General features: G+C 41.0%; 1 protein-coding gene across 1 annotated transcript in view; it reads left to right on the forward strand.

The window, feature by feature from the left end:
* The first annotated feature begins 634 nt into the window (after positions 1-634).
* Positions 635-12,509, forward strand: part of LOC136881898 (uncharacterized) — a 73,092-nt gene continuing 61,217 nt past the window's right edge. The window contains exon 1 of the mRNA XM_067154345.2: positions 635-879. Coding sequence (XP_067010446.2) covers positions 666-879 — 214 coding nt within the window. The 5' untranslated portion in view covers positions 635-665. The remainder of the gene's footprint in view (positions 880-12,509) is intronic.

Below are 12,509 nucleotides of genomic sequence, written 5' to 3' on the forward strand. Positions count from 1 at the left end.
CAAAAGCCTATATCATGTCTATAAGTACGGGCCGTGAAAGCATCACTGGCAACATAAATAATAATATTAGTTTTAGGAAATAACTGCGTATTTTAATTTTGAAATCACAGTCACATACCATAATGGCCCAACCACGCAGTCTATCATACATCCCCAGTCACATGAAACAGTCAGAGGTGTTCAGAAGGAAATCTCTGCAAGCAGTTTTTAATTTTATATACTCTACGTCTTATACAGTTCCTAACATCAGCTGGAAGGGCATTCCAAAGTCGCGACCCAGTCAAAACGAAGGATTTATTGTATTTAGAAGAGCGGTTAACGGGAATAGCGAGAGAAGAGGTATTAAGATTATGGAATGAAGACAGAAAATGAAATTTCGAAGAAATATATAGGGGAAGATTTTCATCTAGAGTTCGATATACGACGTCACTACTCTATGTATTCCGATAGCTTTAATGTCCTCAGTGGCGTACTGGACATTCTCCTGACAGCTGTCCAGGTAATGAATCATTCATATGATGGACTTTTGTTCCCAGAATATTAATACTAGTTGTTATCTCGTCCTGATAATGGTCGACTTGCAATTCATTCCCATACACTTGAACTCCTATCTGCTCGGACTATATAAGTGGAGTTCCACGCTGACCATCCCTTGTTTCTTCAATATGGTGGCGAGGAAAGAACGGAAAGTTCGGCCTGTGGCCGTCATGGAGCCGAAAGAGAAGGAGGTGAAATCTCGCATAGGGTTCGATCCCATGGCGGTGACATGGATGGAGAAATACAGTGACACTATGGATAAGATCTGGTCTCGAATACCGAGCTTCCTAGCAAAATGTATCGTGACGGCTTCCGTCTTCACCCTGGGAGCAACCATGAGAGGTGAGTAGTTCATGAATGTAAACGCTCTGAAGGTATTCACTCTGTCTGAGTCCCATTTTCAAAACGCATAAAAGCATGACTTAGGCCTACAGGTCATGAAACATGAAAATACGAAACGATTATTATTATTATTATTATTATTATTATTATTATTGACATTTCATTCGCCGTGCTGGTTAGCGATCACGAGACGGGCTACCGCAAGTTCTCCCGACCTCTGCTGCTGTGACAGGAAGGTTCTTGTCATGTGGTAGATGTTCAGCATGACAGCTTTCTACATTCCTGGGAGTGTTTAGACGACGTCCAAATCCTGCAGGTGTTGTTGCAGCTTATTGCGCACAAGTCCTGTGGCAGAAATGACTGAATTTCCAGGTCCATTCCGCACAGTTTTCGAACTACAGTGTACTTTTCAATCTTCTAGACATAGGCCTGGTAGAGATTGTGATCTGAAGGGACCGTCACATCCTTAAGAGCAGTCTTCCTGTCAATAAGGACAATATTCGGCCTGTTTGATCTTATGGTCCTGTCTGTCTGCAGAGATCGGTTCCAATACTGCTTTAACCTTTCATTTTCGAGCACATCAGACGTCTGTACTCATAATATGGAATTTTTTGATCTTTATGTCCCGACTTGATTCTCAGATCTTTATGTACAATTTTCGCTACTTCATCAGGCCGATGAGTATATTCTTTACCTGCCATGAACTCACTGTACGCTCCAGCGTCTCAAGCTGTTTCTCCGCATCTCCTGCATCCGTCGGTCACTTCTTCCTTTAAGATATATTTGCGGTAGTTACGGGTGTTTATAACTCTATCCTGAATTGCTATTTCTCCATGGAATTAGCTGTGTTTTAGCCAGGGAGTGGATTACAGTCTGTCAACATATGGGAGACTTAGATGGTGAGGTATTTCAATCTGAATCCGTCTTCCATCTTTTTCTGGGTCAAGAATTTTCCTCGTAATTTTCTGCTTCCTGGTTTGCTGTAGTTGTTCTGTGTTGGCAAATTTTTGAGTCGACATGCTTTTAAGATTGAGGAGTCAGTCAGCACAACAGAACAGCTGCGAATCGATTTTGACTGAACAGATTCCTGTCTATTATTTCTGATATATCCATTTGGGCTTTCTCCAGGTCCTTGTTGACTTCTTGGATCCATGATATGCTTTTCAGTTTTCCGGTGAATATCATGATCTTGTTTGTAAGCTTTGTTACTGGGAGTTTTTGAACGTGTAGATAGAAGTTTATTCTTCGTTTCCTGATGTCTGCTTCCAGACTTGACAGTTTCTCTATTGTTTTACGGGATATCAATCTGAATCCTTCTTCCGTCTTTTTCTGGGCCCAGCATTTTCCTCACGATTTTTCGTTCTTCCTTCAGGAAGTTTTCTAGATCTTTTCTGCTGAGTATCAGCGTTTCGCTTGCGTACAGTAGTTTGTGGAATGACATCAGTAGACGAAAGAGCTTGAGCTAAGCTTTTAAAAGTAGGAAAGGCCATAACATGGAAAGTTTATATATTTATTTCACACCACCAACAGAGATGTTTCTCCAATTACAGGTAGCTTAGTCACTATGCATTAATTATTAAAAATAACGAATGTCAGAAAGAACTTAATATCTAAAAATAAAAATATACAACATTATTAACAAGTAGAGCAGCAAACGGAATTTACAGCACATTAATACTGTTTCAAGTTTGAATATACTTAATATCTAAAAATTAATAAAAGAAGTAGAATTTTTCAGGTTCGAAGTGGACTTATGACCTAAAATACTTAATATCTAAAAATGAATTAAAAAGTAGAAATACAGAAACATAAAATAAATTAGGAATTAGTATCTACAAAAGAAATAACTCCAATCTTAAACTGACACCAGTTAAAGCAACTGACATATAAAAAAAATCATGGAAAGTAACGCATGAAATATATGTGTGTGGTAAGAGATGAGTTGTGGTAATCAGTATGAACAGCACATTAAATCTTAAGTACAAATAGACGTTAGTAATGTCAATTTGTTTGCAGTTTTCTCTACATTTTCTTTATCTATATTTAAATTATATAAATTTAAATAAAATAAAACACTAAAATGAAACACAAATTAACCAAGAAATAAGTATAAATGTAGTACATATATACACCTATAGCGTAAACCTTCAGAAATAGTGAATTTAACTCAAAGTGCCCAGCATAGTGCGACCATTACTGTAACTGTGTGCCTTCTTCAATAATTTTACATAATAATTGTATCTAACAGCAAAGTCTAGATTAAGATCAGGAAATTTATGAACTGTGACGTTATAAGTAGTACACATTCTGAACATCAGTGAAGTGTGGTGCTGTAGTTTTATCTTGAATTGTGACCAAATCATTCATTGAAATGTACAAATGCAAACGTTGAGGCAATTTTCTCACGCGCGACCTCTCGTGCTCTTTAAAAACTCACGCAATTTTACCAGATATTGCAAAAATATTGATAATTTTTTACATTGAGAAAATATTGTTACTGGATAATTATGTTAGTACTAGTTGAAAGGCAGTTAAACAGGGCACATATTTATATTTTTATCAGAGCACTCACTGCAAAAGGAAAATAGCAGCTCGAGTGTTAAGAAAAGCCTAGGTAAGCAAATGATAGGGAATCTGCCACCTGGATGACAGCCCTAAATGCAGTTCATTGATTGATTGATTGATTGATTGATTGATTGATTGATTGATTGATTGATCACCGAATTATAGTGTCTAATCTTTGTGAGTATGGATATGTATTTTAGTTGTAAATGTCGCGTGTTCTCTCGTATGCTCTCTTGAGTTTCTGTAGGCGCTTTCTCCGTACTTTCTTTTCTAAACCAGTTGGTTCTAGGATCTCGCCGAGGTATTTCAAGTATGGAGGCCAATTTATCCGTCCGTATTTCGTCGTTAGTTTCTCAATGTTGAATCCAGTGCAAATGAACTCAGTTTTCTCAAATGAGATTTGTAGCCCAGCTTTTTTAGCGCATTCCTTGGAGGACTTCTATCTGTTTGCTTGCTCTTATTATTATTATTATTATTATTATTATTATTATTATTATTATTATTATTATTATTATTATTATATTCGACCAGCTACGGACCTCGTCATTTCAGCTATTTTCTTCCATTGTCCTTAACTTTTGCCTAGTATTCCCACATTTCTTTTCATTAGGTTTCTTTTCTGTCTTCAGTCCAGTTTTCGTCCGTTTTGAGTTTTGCACTTTTTCTGGAAACCACGGTTCCTTCAAAGTTTTTATCGCTGGATTTATTGGCATGCAAAAGTAAACTTTGTGAGATAAACTTCTGGTACCCTCGGCGTCTCCGAAAACCACAAAAGTAGTTTGTGTGATATCAAACATGTTGCTATTATTATTATTATCCATTTCATTAATAATTTTCTGTGTATCAAATGGTTTTAAACCGTATTCTATGTCATACTATTGTTGTGGTTTATTTTTGATTTAGTTTCTCTTAAAATCGCATATATTTCTAAATAATTGTTAAATATTTATTTATTCTAAACAAAAGAGGGATATCCGACCGCAATTGCGGGTGACCGCAAAGGTCCGGAAAACAATACATTCTTTATACATAATAGAAATGTAACATAATAATTCATTATTATCTAATAAGAAATAAATGTTGGCTTAACATTGTCAATATCAAATATTCATTTAATTATTTACTTCTGTATTAAATGCACTGATTTACATGGCGGGACTCAGGCTATGGAGCCTGTCCGAAATGTATCTATTTATTTATTTATTTATTTATTTATTTATTTATTTATTTATTTATTTATTTATTTATTTATTTACCGAGTGGAGTGACCGCGCGTGTTAGCGCGCTAAGGCTGTGGAGCCAAGCTCCGCATTCGGGAGGGGAGTGGGTTCGAACCCCACCGTCGGTTGTCCTCAGAATGTTTTTCTGTGGTTTCCCCAGTTTCAATTCCCGGCAAATGCCAGGAGAGTTTCACAGCCGATTCCTTCCACATCCTTACCCAATTTCATTCACCATAATTCATTTCATCTTATCTAGCAACAGGACTCATACAATTCTTTACTTTTGTATTTATCTTTACTTAATTCGACACTGATCCTGCACATTATTATAATATTTTAGAATTTAAGCCAAATGTGTTTAATATCCCGATTAGAAACGCCAAAGTGCCGAAATTTTTCCCTAAACTTGTTTGTTCATCTAATGACCGCATTTAAGCATTAATGAATATATTTGTTTATTTGTGGGGTTGTGATTACCTGAAAGTCTCAGCTCCTTGCTATCGAGTCGGAAGGCCAATACCCGAATTTGGGTGGATTCCGGGTTCGAAATTCTTACCTGATATATCATGTGTGGTCAGGAAGGACGTCCGGACTTAAAGCTTCAACCAAAATATTAAATGAAACAGGTTGTTCAAACGACCCCTGATAAGCCTGGGATGAACTGCAGAAAGTGTATTTATTTATTTATTTATTTATTTATTTATTTATTTATTTATTTATTTATTTATTTATTAGCTTCTACCCTCGGTTTCGCCTACGCGTTCATGTTTTCCAGTATCCAAAAAATAATTTTTGCAAGCATTCGGGATAGGAAGGGGCTGCCTGGCCAAGGCGGTAAAGGCGTGCTCAGTTCACCCGAAAGGACGTGGGTTCGATTCCCCGTCAGAAGTCGAAAACTTTAAGAAACTTCCGGAGGTGCACATGGCCATTAGGTTCACTCAGCCTACATCAAAAATGAGTACCAGGTTAATTCCTGGGGGCAAAGATGGCCGGGCGTAGAGCTAACCACTCTAACCCAATTAGTGCCGGAGTTAAGGATAGTGGAAGCCTTTATCTTCCACCGCTCGAAGGGCCTTCATGGCCTGTACGGAGATAACTTTGCTTTTATTCGGGATAGGATACAAATGTATGACATTCAACACGTGAACAATCCGTGGCCAGATTCGTTGTGGGTGACGGAAGAATCTCTGTCTTGTTCTTAGTTATCAGGTGACAGATTCCCTATCATCTGTTTACATAGGCTTTTCTTAAATATTTTCAAAGAACTTGGGAATTTATCGAACAGTTCCCTTGATAAATTATTCCAATCTCTTATTTCTCGTCATATAAATGAATATTTGCCTCAACCATCCTCTTGAAAACCATCTTTATCCTGATGTTCTGATCTTTCCTTCTTTAAAAGCCGAGTTGAGTGACCCAGACGGTTGAGGCGCTGTCCTTTTTACCCCCACCTTGGCAGGTTCGATCCTAGTTCAGTCAGGTGGTATTTTAATGTGCTCAAATACGAAAGCCTTGTGTCGGTAGATTTACTGGCACTGAAAAGAACTGCTGAGGGACAAAATTCCGGCACCTCGGAGTCTCTGAAAACCGTAGAAATAGTTAGTGGGACGTAAAATAAATAACATTATTAGACTATTATTATTCCTTCCTTAAAAAGCTCCACCCAAGCGTATTCATCTACTAATGTTATTCAACGCCATCCCTCCAGTGACAGTTCGAAACATATCATTTAGTCGAACAGTTCGTCTCCTTACTCCTAAGTCTTCCCAGCCCAAAGTTTGCAACATTTTCGTGACGCTACTGTTTCCTCGGAAATCACCCAGAACAAATCGTGCTGTTTTCCTTTGGATCTTTACCATTTCTCGTATCAAGTAGTCTCGGCGTGCGTTCCCATACAATGGAACCATACTCTAACTGGGGTCTTACCAGAGACTTATACGCCCTCTACTCTTCATCCTTACTGCAACCCCTAAATATCCTCATAACCATGTGGACAGATCTGTAACCTTTATTTACAACCTCGTTAATGCTGTTACCCCAATGGCGATCTTTCCTTATGTGCTTATAGGTACTTACAGTGATTCCCATGAGGTAATTACAAAAGTGTCCACCAAGCTCGATAGCTGCAGTCGCTTAAGTGCGGCCAGTATCCAGTATTCGGGAGATAGCAGGTTCGAACCCCACTGTCGACAGCCCTGAAAATGGTTTTCCGTGGTTTCCCATTTTCACACCAGGCAAATGCTGGGGCTTACCTTAATTAAGGCCACGGCCGCTTCCTTCCAACTCCTAGCCCTTCCCTGTCCCATCGTCGCCAAAAGACCTATCTGTGTCGGTGCGACGTAAAAAAAAAACAAAAAACTGTCCAGGTCCTTTTTGTGGACGCTCACAATTCTGTGACTCATTTATTACTCTATACAGTATAAAATCATCCGCAAATAGCCTTAGCTGTGATTCCTGTTCTTTTTTCGTATCATTTATATAAATAAGAAAACACAAAATTCCAATAATACTGACTTGCGTGATCACCCTTTTAATCATTACAGGATCAGATAACACTTCATTTACGCTAATTCTCTGAGTTATATTATACATTTAACCACCCGTTCATCCACTCTTTTATCTAGTTCAGTAGCTCTCATTTTCGTCAGCTATTTCCCATGATTTGCTCTATCGAAAACCTTGAATAGTTCAATCGCGATACAGTCCATTTGGTGTACTGAATCTAAAATCTATATATATAAAATAAGAGTCATGTCTGTACATTGCTCAGAATTTGAAAAGAATGGCATTTCTGTATCGGTCATGTCCACAGTAACAAGGAAATGCACTTTTTACTTTTCCGTAATGTCTGTCTGTCTGTCTGTCTGTATGTATGTATGTATGTATGTATGTATGTATGTATGTACACGCATCACTACAAAACGGCTAAATATAATGTAATGAAAATCGGTATGAAAAGTCGAGAAATAAGTCGCTACAATCTAAGCCATAAATAATTTTATTCACGCTGATGAAAATGGTAGTTTAGGGGAAGACCTAAAACTTTATTCTCAAATATTTATATTATTAATGGTCCTATCTTAATGAAAATCAGTATTCAAAGACAGAAAATAAGTCGCTACAATCTAGGTCGTAAATACTCTTATTCGCGCTGAAAGAAATGGTAATTTAGGGGAAGGCCTAAACTTAAATTCTGGAATTTTTATGTTATTAGTGGCCCTATCTTAGTGAAAATCGGTATGCAAAGTCGGGAAATAAGTCGCTATAATCTAGGCCATACTTATTTTTATTCACGCTCAGTGCAGTGGTAGTTTAAGGGAAGGCCTAAAATGTAATTCTCAAATATTTGTGTTATTAGTGGTCCTATCGACAAATACTACATTACTAAAGTTATATAGTATTAAATTTCCGATCATTTATGTCTTATACATTTTACCGTACCAGCTATGATAACAGAGATATTCATGATATTTTTGCTGCTAAATCCATATCAGCGCCAAGTCACGAGAAAATGGATAAACAGAATTTAATGAAAATCGTTATGTGAAGTCGGGGAATAAGGAACTACAGTCTACACTATAAGTAATTTCGTAAGATATCCTAATATCGCAGAGTCGAAAGAAAACTAAATGTGAAGGCCTACAATACAGAAAGCTCATAACACTGAACAAGAATAACATTACATTGACCATTGTTTGTTGTGATGTGCTTTGTGTCTTTTGTTGCCAGTCATGTCCGATAGACGGGATTACCGCTGTATACCGAGTATATTTTTAATTTGCTTTACGTCGCACCGACACAGATAGGTATTATGGCGACGATGGGATAGGAAAAGGCGAGGAGGGGAAAGGAAGCGGCCCTGGCGTTAATTACGGTATAGCCCCAGCAATTGCCTGGTGTGAAAGTGGAAGACCACGGAAAACTATCTTCAGGGCTGTCGACAGTGGTTTTCGAACCCACTACCTCCCGGATGCAAACTCACAGCTATGCGCCCCTAACCGCACGGCTAACTCGCCCGGTCGTACCGAGTATAACAGCTTGCCTGAATATTGGCGGGAAGTAGCTGGGGAGTTAGATAACTTTCTTCTTAAGCATGCCAATTCTCTGGTTCATAAATTTTCTGATATTACTGGTTCATCACAGCAGTCAATCCGTACTCTGAGGCACTGACTGGAATGCGCAGTGTGTATGTTTAACGGAACAGTGGCAGAGGAGTGTTCATGGCTGTCTGCGGCCTGGTCATTCCAGCACTGGAACTTTGGACTGTTAGATCGGCATCGTAGTACTATTCGTTAAAAGTGAGAACATGTGCGGTTTTTCATTTGATCGAGTATTTTATATGACAACATTGCTTTTAAACCCTGTATTCCTACTGACGTTTTTGTAATGGCCTAAATTAAATGTAGTTAGGAAAACCACAAAGACAGTATTTCTGAGAATCCCGTAGAGAAGCATGGGTACATCACCTAGTATCTGCTATAGCTTGCTGAAATCCTACAAGTTGAGTTTCACTGGGACAATCTTTCCTAAATTGAAACTGCCTTCTAACCAACCAATTAGCCATTTCGCAAACGTGTCTAGTATAATCAGAAAGAATGTTTCCCCAAAGCTTACGAACAACACAATCATGTCAAGCAGACTGGCCTGTAATTACCCGCTTGTAATTATCACCCTTTCCCGCCTACACTGGGGCTACTATTACAACTTTCCATTCATTCGGTATCGCTCCTTCAGGCAAAGAGTAATCAAATACGTATTTCATATATGACACTGTATCGCAACCCATAGCGTTTAATACGTGTATGTTGAGTAATCAGCCCGAAGGCTGGTTTGATCCTCGACAGCTCGTTGATCAGCAGTTAAAGGGATGACCTAGGCGTCACTGAAGGGGTGTACTAGGGAAATGAGGAGTGAGGTACTGCCCCGTTGCTTTCCTGACTGAGCCAGAAGTTGCTATTATACACTGACTGACAGAGCAAATGCAACACCAAGAAGGAGTGGTTCGAAAGGGATGAAAGTTGGGGAGAAAACAGAGACGGCACGGACGAATAATTGATGTTTATTTCAAACCGATATGCAGGTTACACAATGCGTACGGCATCGACTCAGTAGGATGTAGGACCACCGCGAGCGGCGATGCACGCAGAAACACGTCGAGGTACAGAGTCAATAAGAGTGCGGATGGTGTCCTGAGGGATGGTTCTCCATTCTCTGTCAACCATTTGCCACAGTTGGTCGTCCGTACGAGGCTGGGGTAGAGTTTGCAAACGGCGTCCAATGAGATCCCACACGTGTTCGATTGGTGAGAGATCCGGAGAGTTCGCTGGCCACGGAAGCATCTGTACACCTCGTAGAGCCTGTTGGGAGATGCGAGCAGTGTGTGGGCGGGCATTATCCTGCTGAAACAGAGCATTGGGCAGCCCCTGAAGGTACGGGAGTGCCACCGGCCGCAGCACATGCTGCACGTAGCGGTGGGCATTTAACGTGCCTTGAATACGCACTAGAGGTGACGTGGAATCATACGCAATAGCGCCCCAAACCATGATGCCGCGTTGTCTAGCGGTAGGGCGCTCCACAGTTACTGCCGGATTTGACCTTTCTCCACGCCGACGCCACACTCGTCTGCGGTGACTGTCACTGACAGAACAGAAGCGTGACTCATCGGAGAACACGACGTTCCGCCATTCCCTCATCCAAGTCGCTCTAGCCCGGCACCATGCCAGACGTGCACGTCTATGCTGTGGAGTCAATGGTAATCTTCTGAGCGGACGCCGGGAGTGCAGGCCTCCTTCAACCAATCGACGGGAAATTGTTCTGGTCGATATTGGAACAGCCAGGGTGTCTTGCACATGCTGAAGAATGGCGGTTGACGTGGCGTGCGGGGCTGCCACCGCTTGGCGGCGGATGCGATGATCCTCGCGTGCTGACGTCACTCGGGCTGCGCCTGGACCCCTCGCACGTGCCACATGTCCCTGCGCCAACCATCTTCGCCACAGGCGCTGCACCGTGGACACATCCCTATGGGTATCGGCTGCGATTTGACGAAGCGACCAACCTGCCCTTCTCAGCCCGATCACCATACCCCTCGTAAAGTCGTCTGTTTGCTGGAAATGCCTCCGTTGACGGCGGCCTGGCATTCTTAGCTATGCACGTGTCCTGTGGCACTCGACAACACGTTCTACAATGACTGTCGGCTGAGAAATCACGGTACGAAGTGGGCCATTCGCCAACGCCGTGTCCCATTTATCGTTCGCTACGTGCGCAGTACAGCGGCGCATTTCACATCATGAGCATACCTCAGTGACGTCAGTCTACCCTGCAATTGGCATAAAGTTCTGACCACTCCTTCTTGGTGTTGCATTTGCTCTGTCAGTCAGTGTATATCATTCTGCCATGCCCACGTAAAGGGATGAACCAATCGACCCTATGAGCGATATTTTCACACAATTCATAACAGGAACTGACTGCATAAAGAATGGTATTATTAGCATCGTTCAAACCTCAGTCACTTTGATATCGTCAAAGCCAAGGATGAGACACAGACAAGTCAGTGCAAATAAAAAATTTGATCGGGACATAGTGGGCTCGAACCCCCCTGTCGCCAGCCCTGAAGATGATTTAACGTGGTTTCCCATTTTCGCGCCAGGCAAATACTGGGGCTGTACCTTAATTAAGGCCACAGCCGCTTCCTTCCCATTCCCAACGTCGCCATAAGATCTATCTGTGTCGGTGCGACGTAAAACAAATAGCAAAACTTTGATCTAGAAGACTTAGTGCACTGTGTACACTACGTTTCGCCAGCAAAGGCATGCCTTTAATACAGTAGGTATATCTCCAGAAATCTTGTCAATCCCAGATGCTTTTCCGGCTTTCAACTTTTGTATCTTTTTATAAATGTCTTTATTATCATAGGTCAATTTCAGTAATTCGCCAGTAGTCACCTCCTCTATGTCCGGCTCCATGGCTAAATGGGTAGCTTGCTGGCCTTTGGTCACAGGGTCCCGGGTTCGCTTCCCAGGAGCGTCAGGAATTTTAACCTTAATTGGTTAATTTCGCTGGCACGGGGGCTGGGTGTATGTGTCGCCTTCATCATCATTTCGTCATCACAACGCGCAGGTCGCCTACAGGAGTCAAATCAAAAGAATTGCATCTGGCGAGCCGAACTTGTCCTCGTACACTCCCGGCACTAAAAGCCATACGCCATTTCCATTTTTTTTTTACTTCCTCTATCTGGATATTATCCTTAAATCCAATTACCTTTACATACTCCTGAATGAATACTTCTGCGTTCTGTAAGTCCTCTCAGATTCCAAATTCAATCGCAATTGTAATTTTACTGACTACTTGTTACAAACGTTATTTGTAATCGTAACTGAGTAAAACACTTGTCAGATAACTGTATGTTAGTAACCGAGTCGAAGGAGATTGGTCATATTGTGATTTGACAACATTCGCAGCGGAACAGTATTCACTTAGTTGTGACGAGGTATTCCACGTTCAAAGGACCTGCGGGCGTTGCTTCGACACAGACTCTACACATTATTTTAATATTCTAGAATGTTAAGTTTGTTTGTCCAACCCTTGTCCCGTTTCTCTACGGGGTCGGGTATGAGATGAGATGAATCTGTTGTGACATCGACCTCATCAGAGGAGTTAATGAGATGAAATGAATGAAGTGTTGTATGATAGCAGGAAGGAAGAAGTCGAAACCCGGTTCCGGCAAATAGCCTACTTCTGTCGAATAGCACCAAGGGTTCTGCTCAAGACTTAACGTCCCCATTCGACGGACGAATCACCATCAATAGCGTCGTATGCCCTCACTCCATATGGGCACTGAGGAGAGGT

Source organism: Anabrus simplex, chromosome 1, assembly GCF_040414725.1.
Source record: "Anabrus simplex isolate iqAnaSimp1 chromosome 1, ASM4041472v1, whole genome shotgun sequence".
Taxonomy (NCBI): Eukaryota; Metazoa; Arthropoda; class Insecta; order Orthoptera; family Tettigoniidae; genus Anabrus; species Anabrus simplex.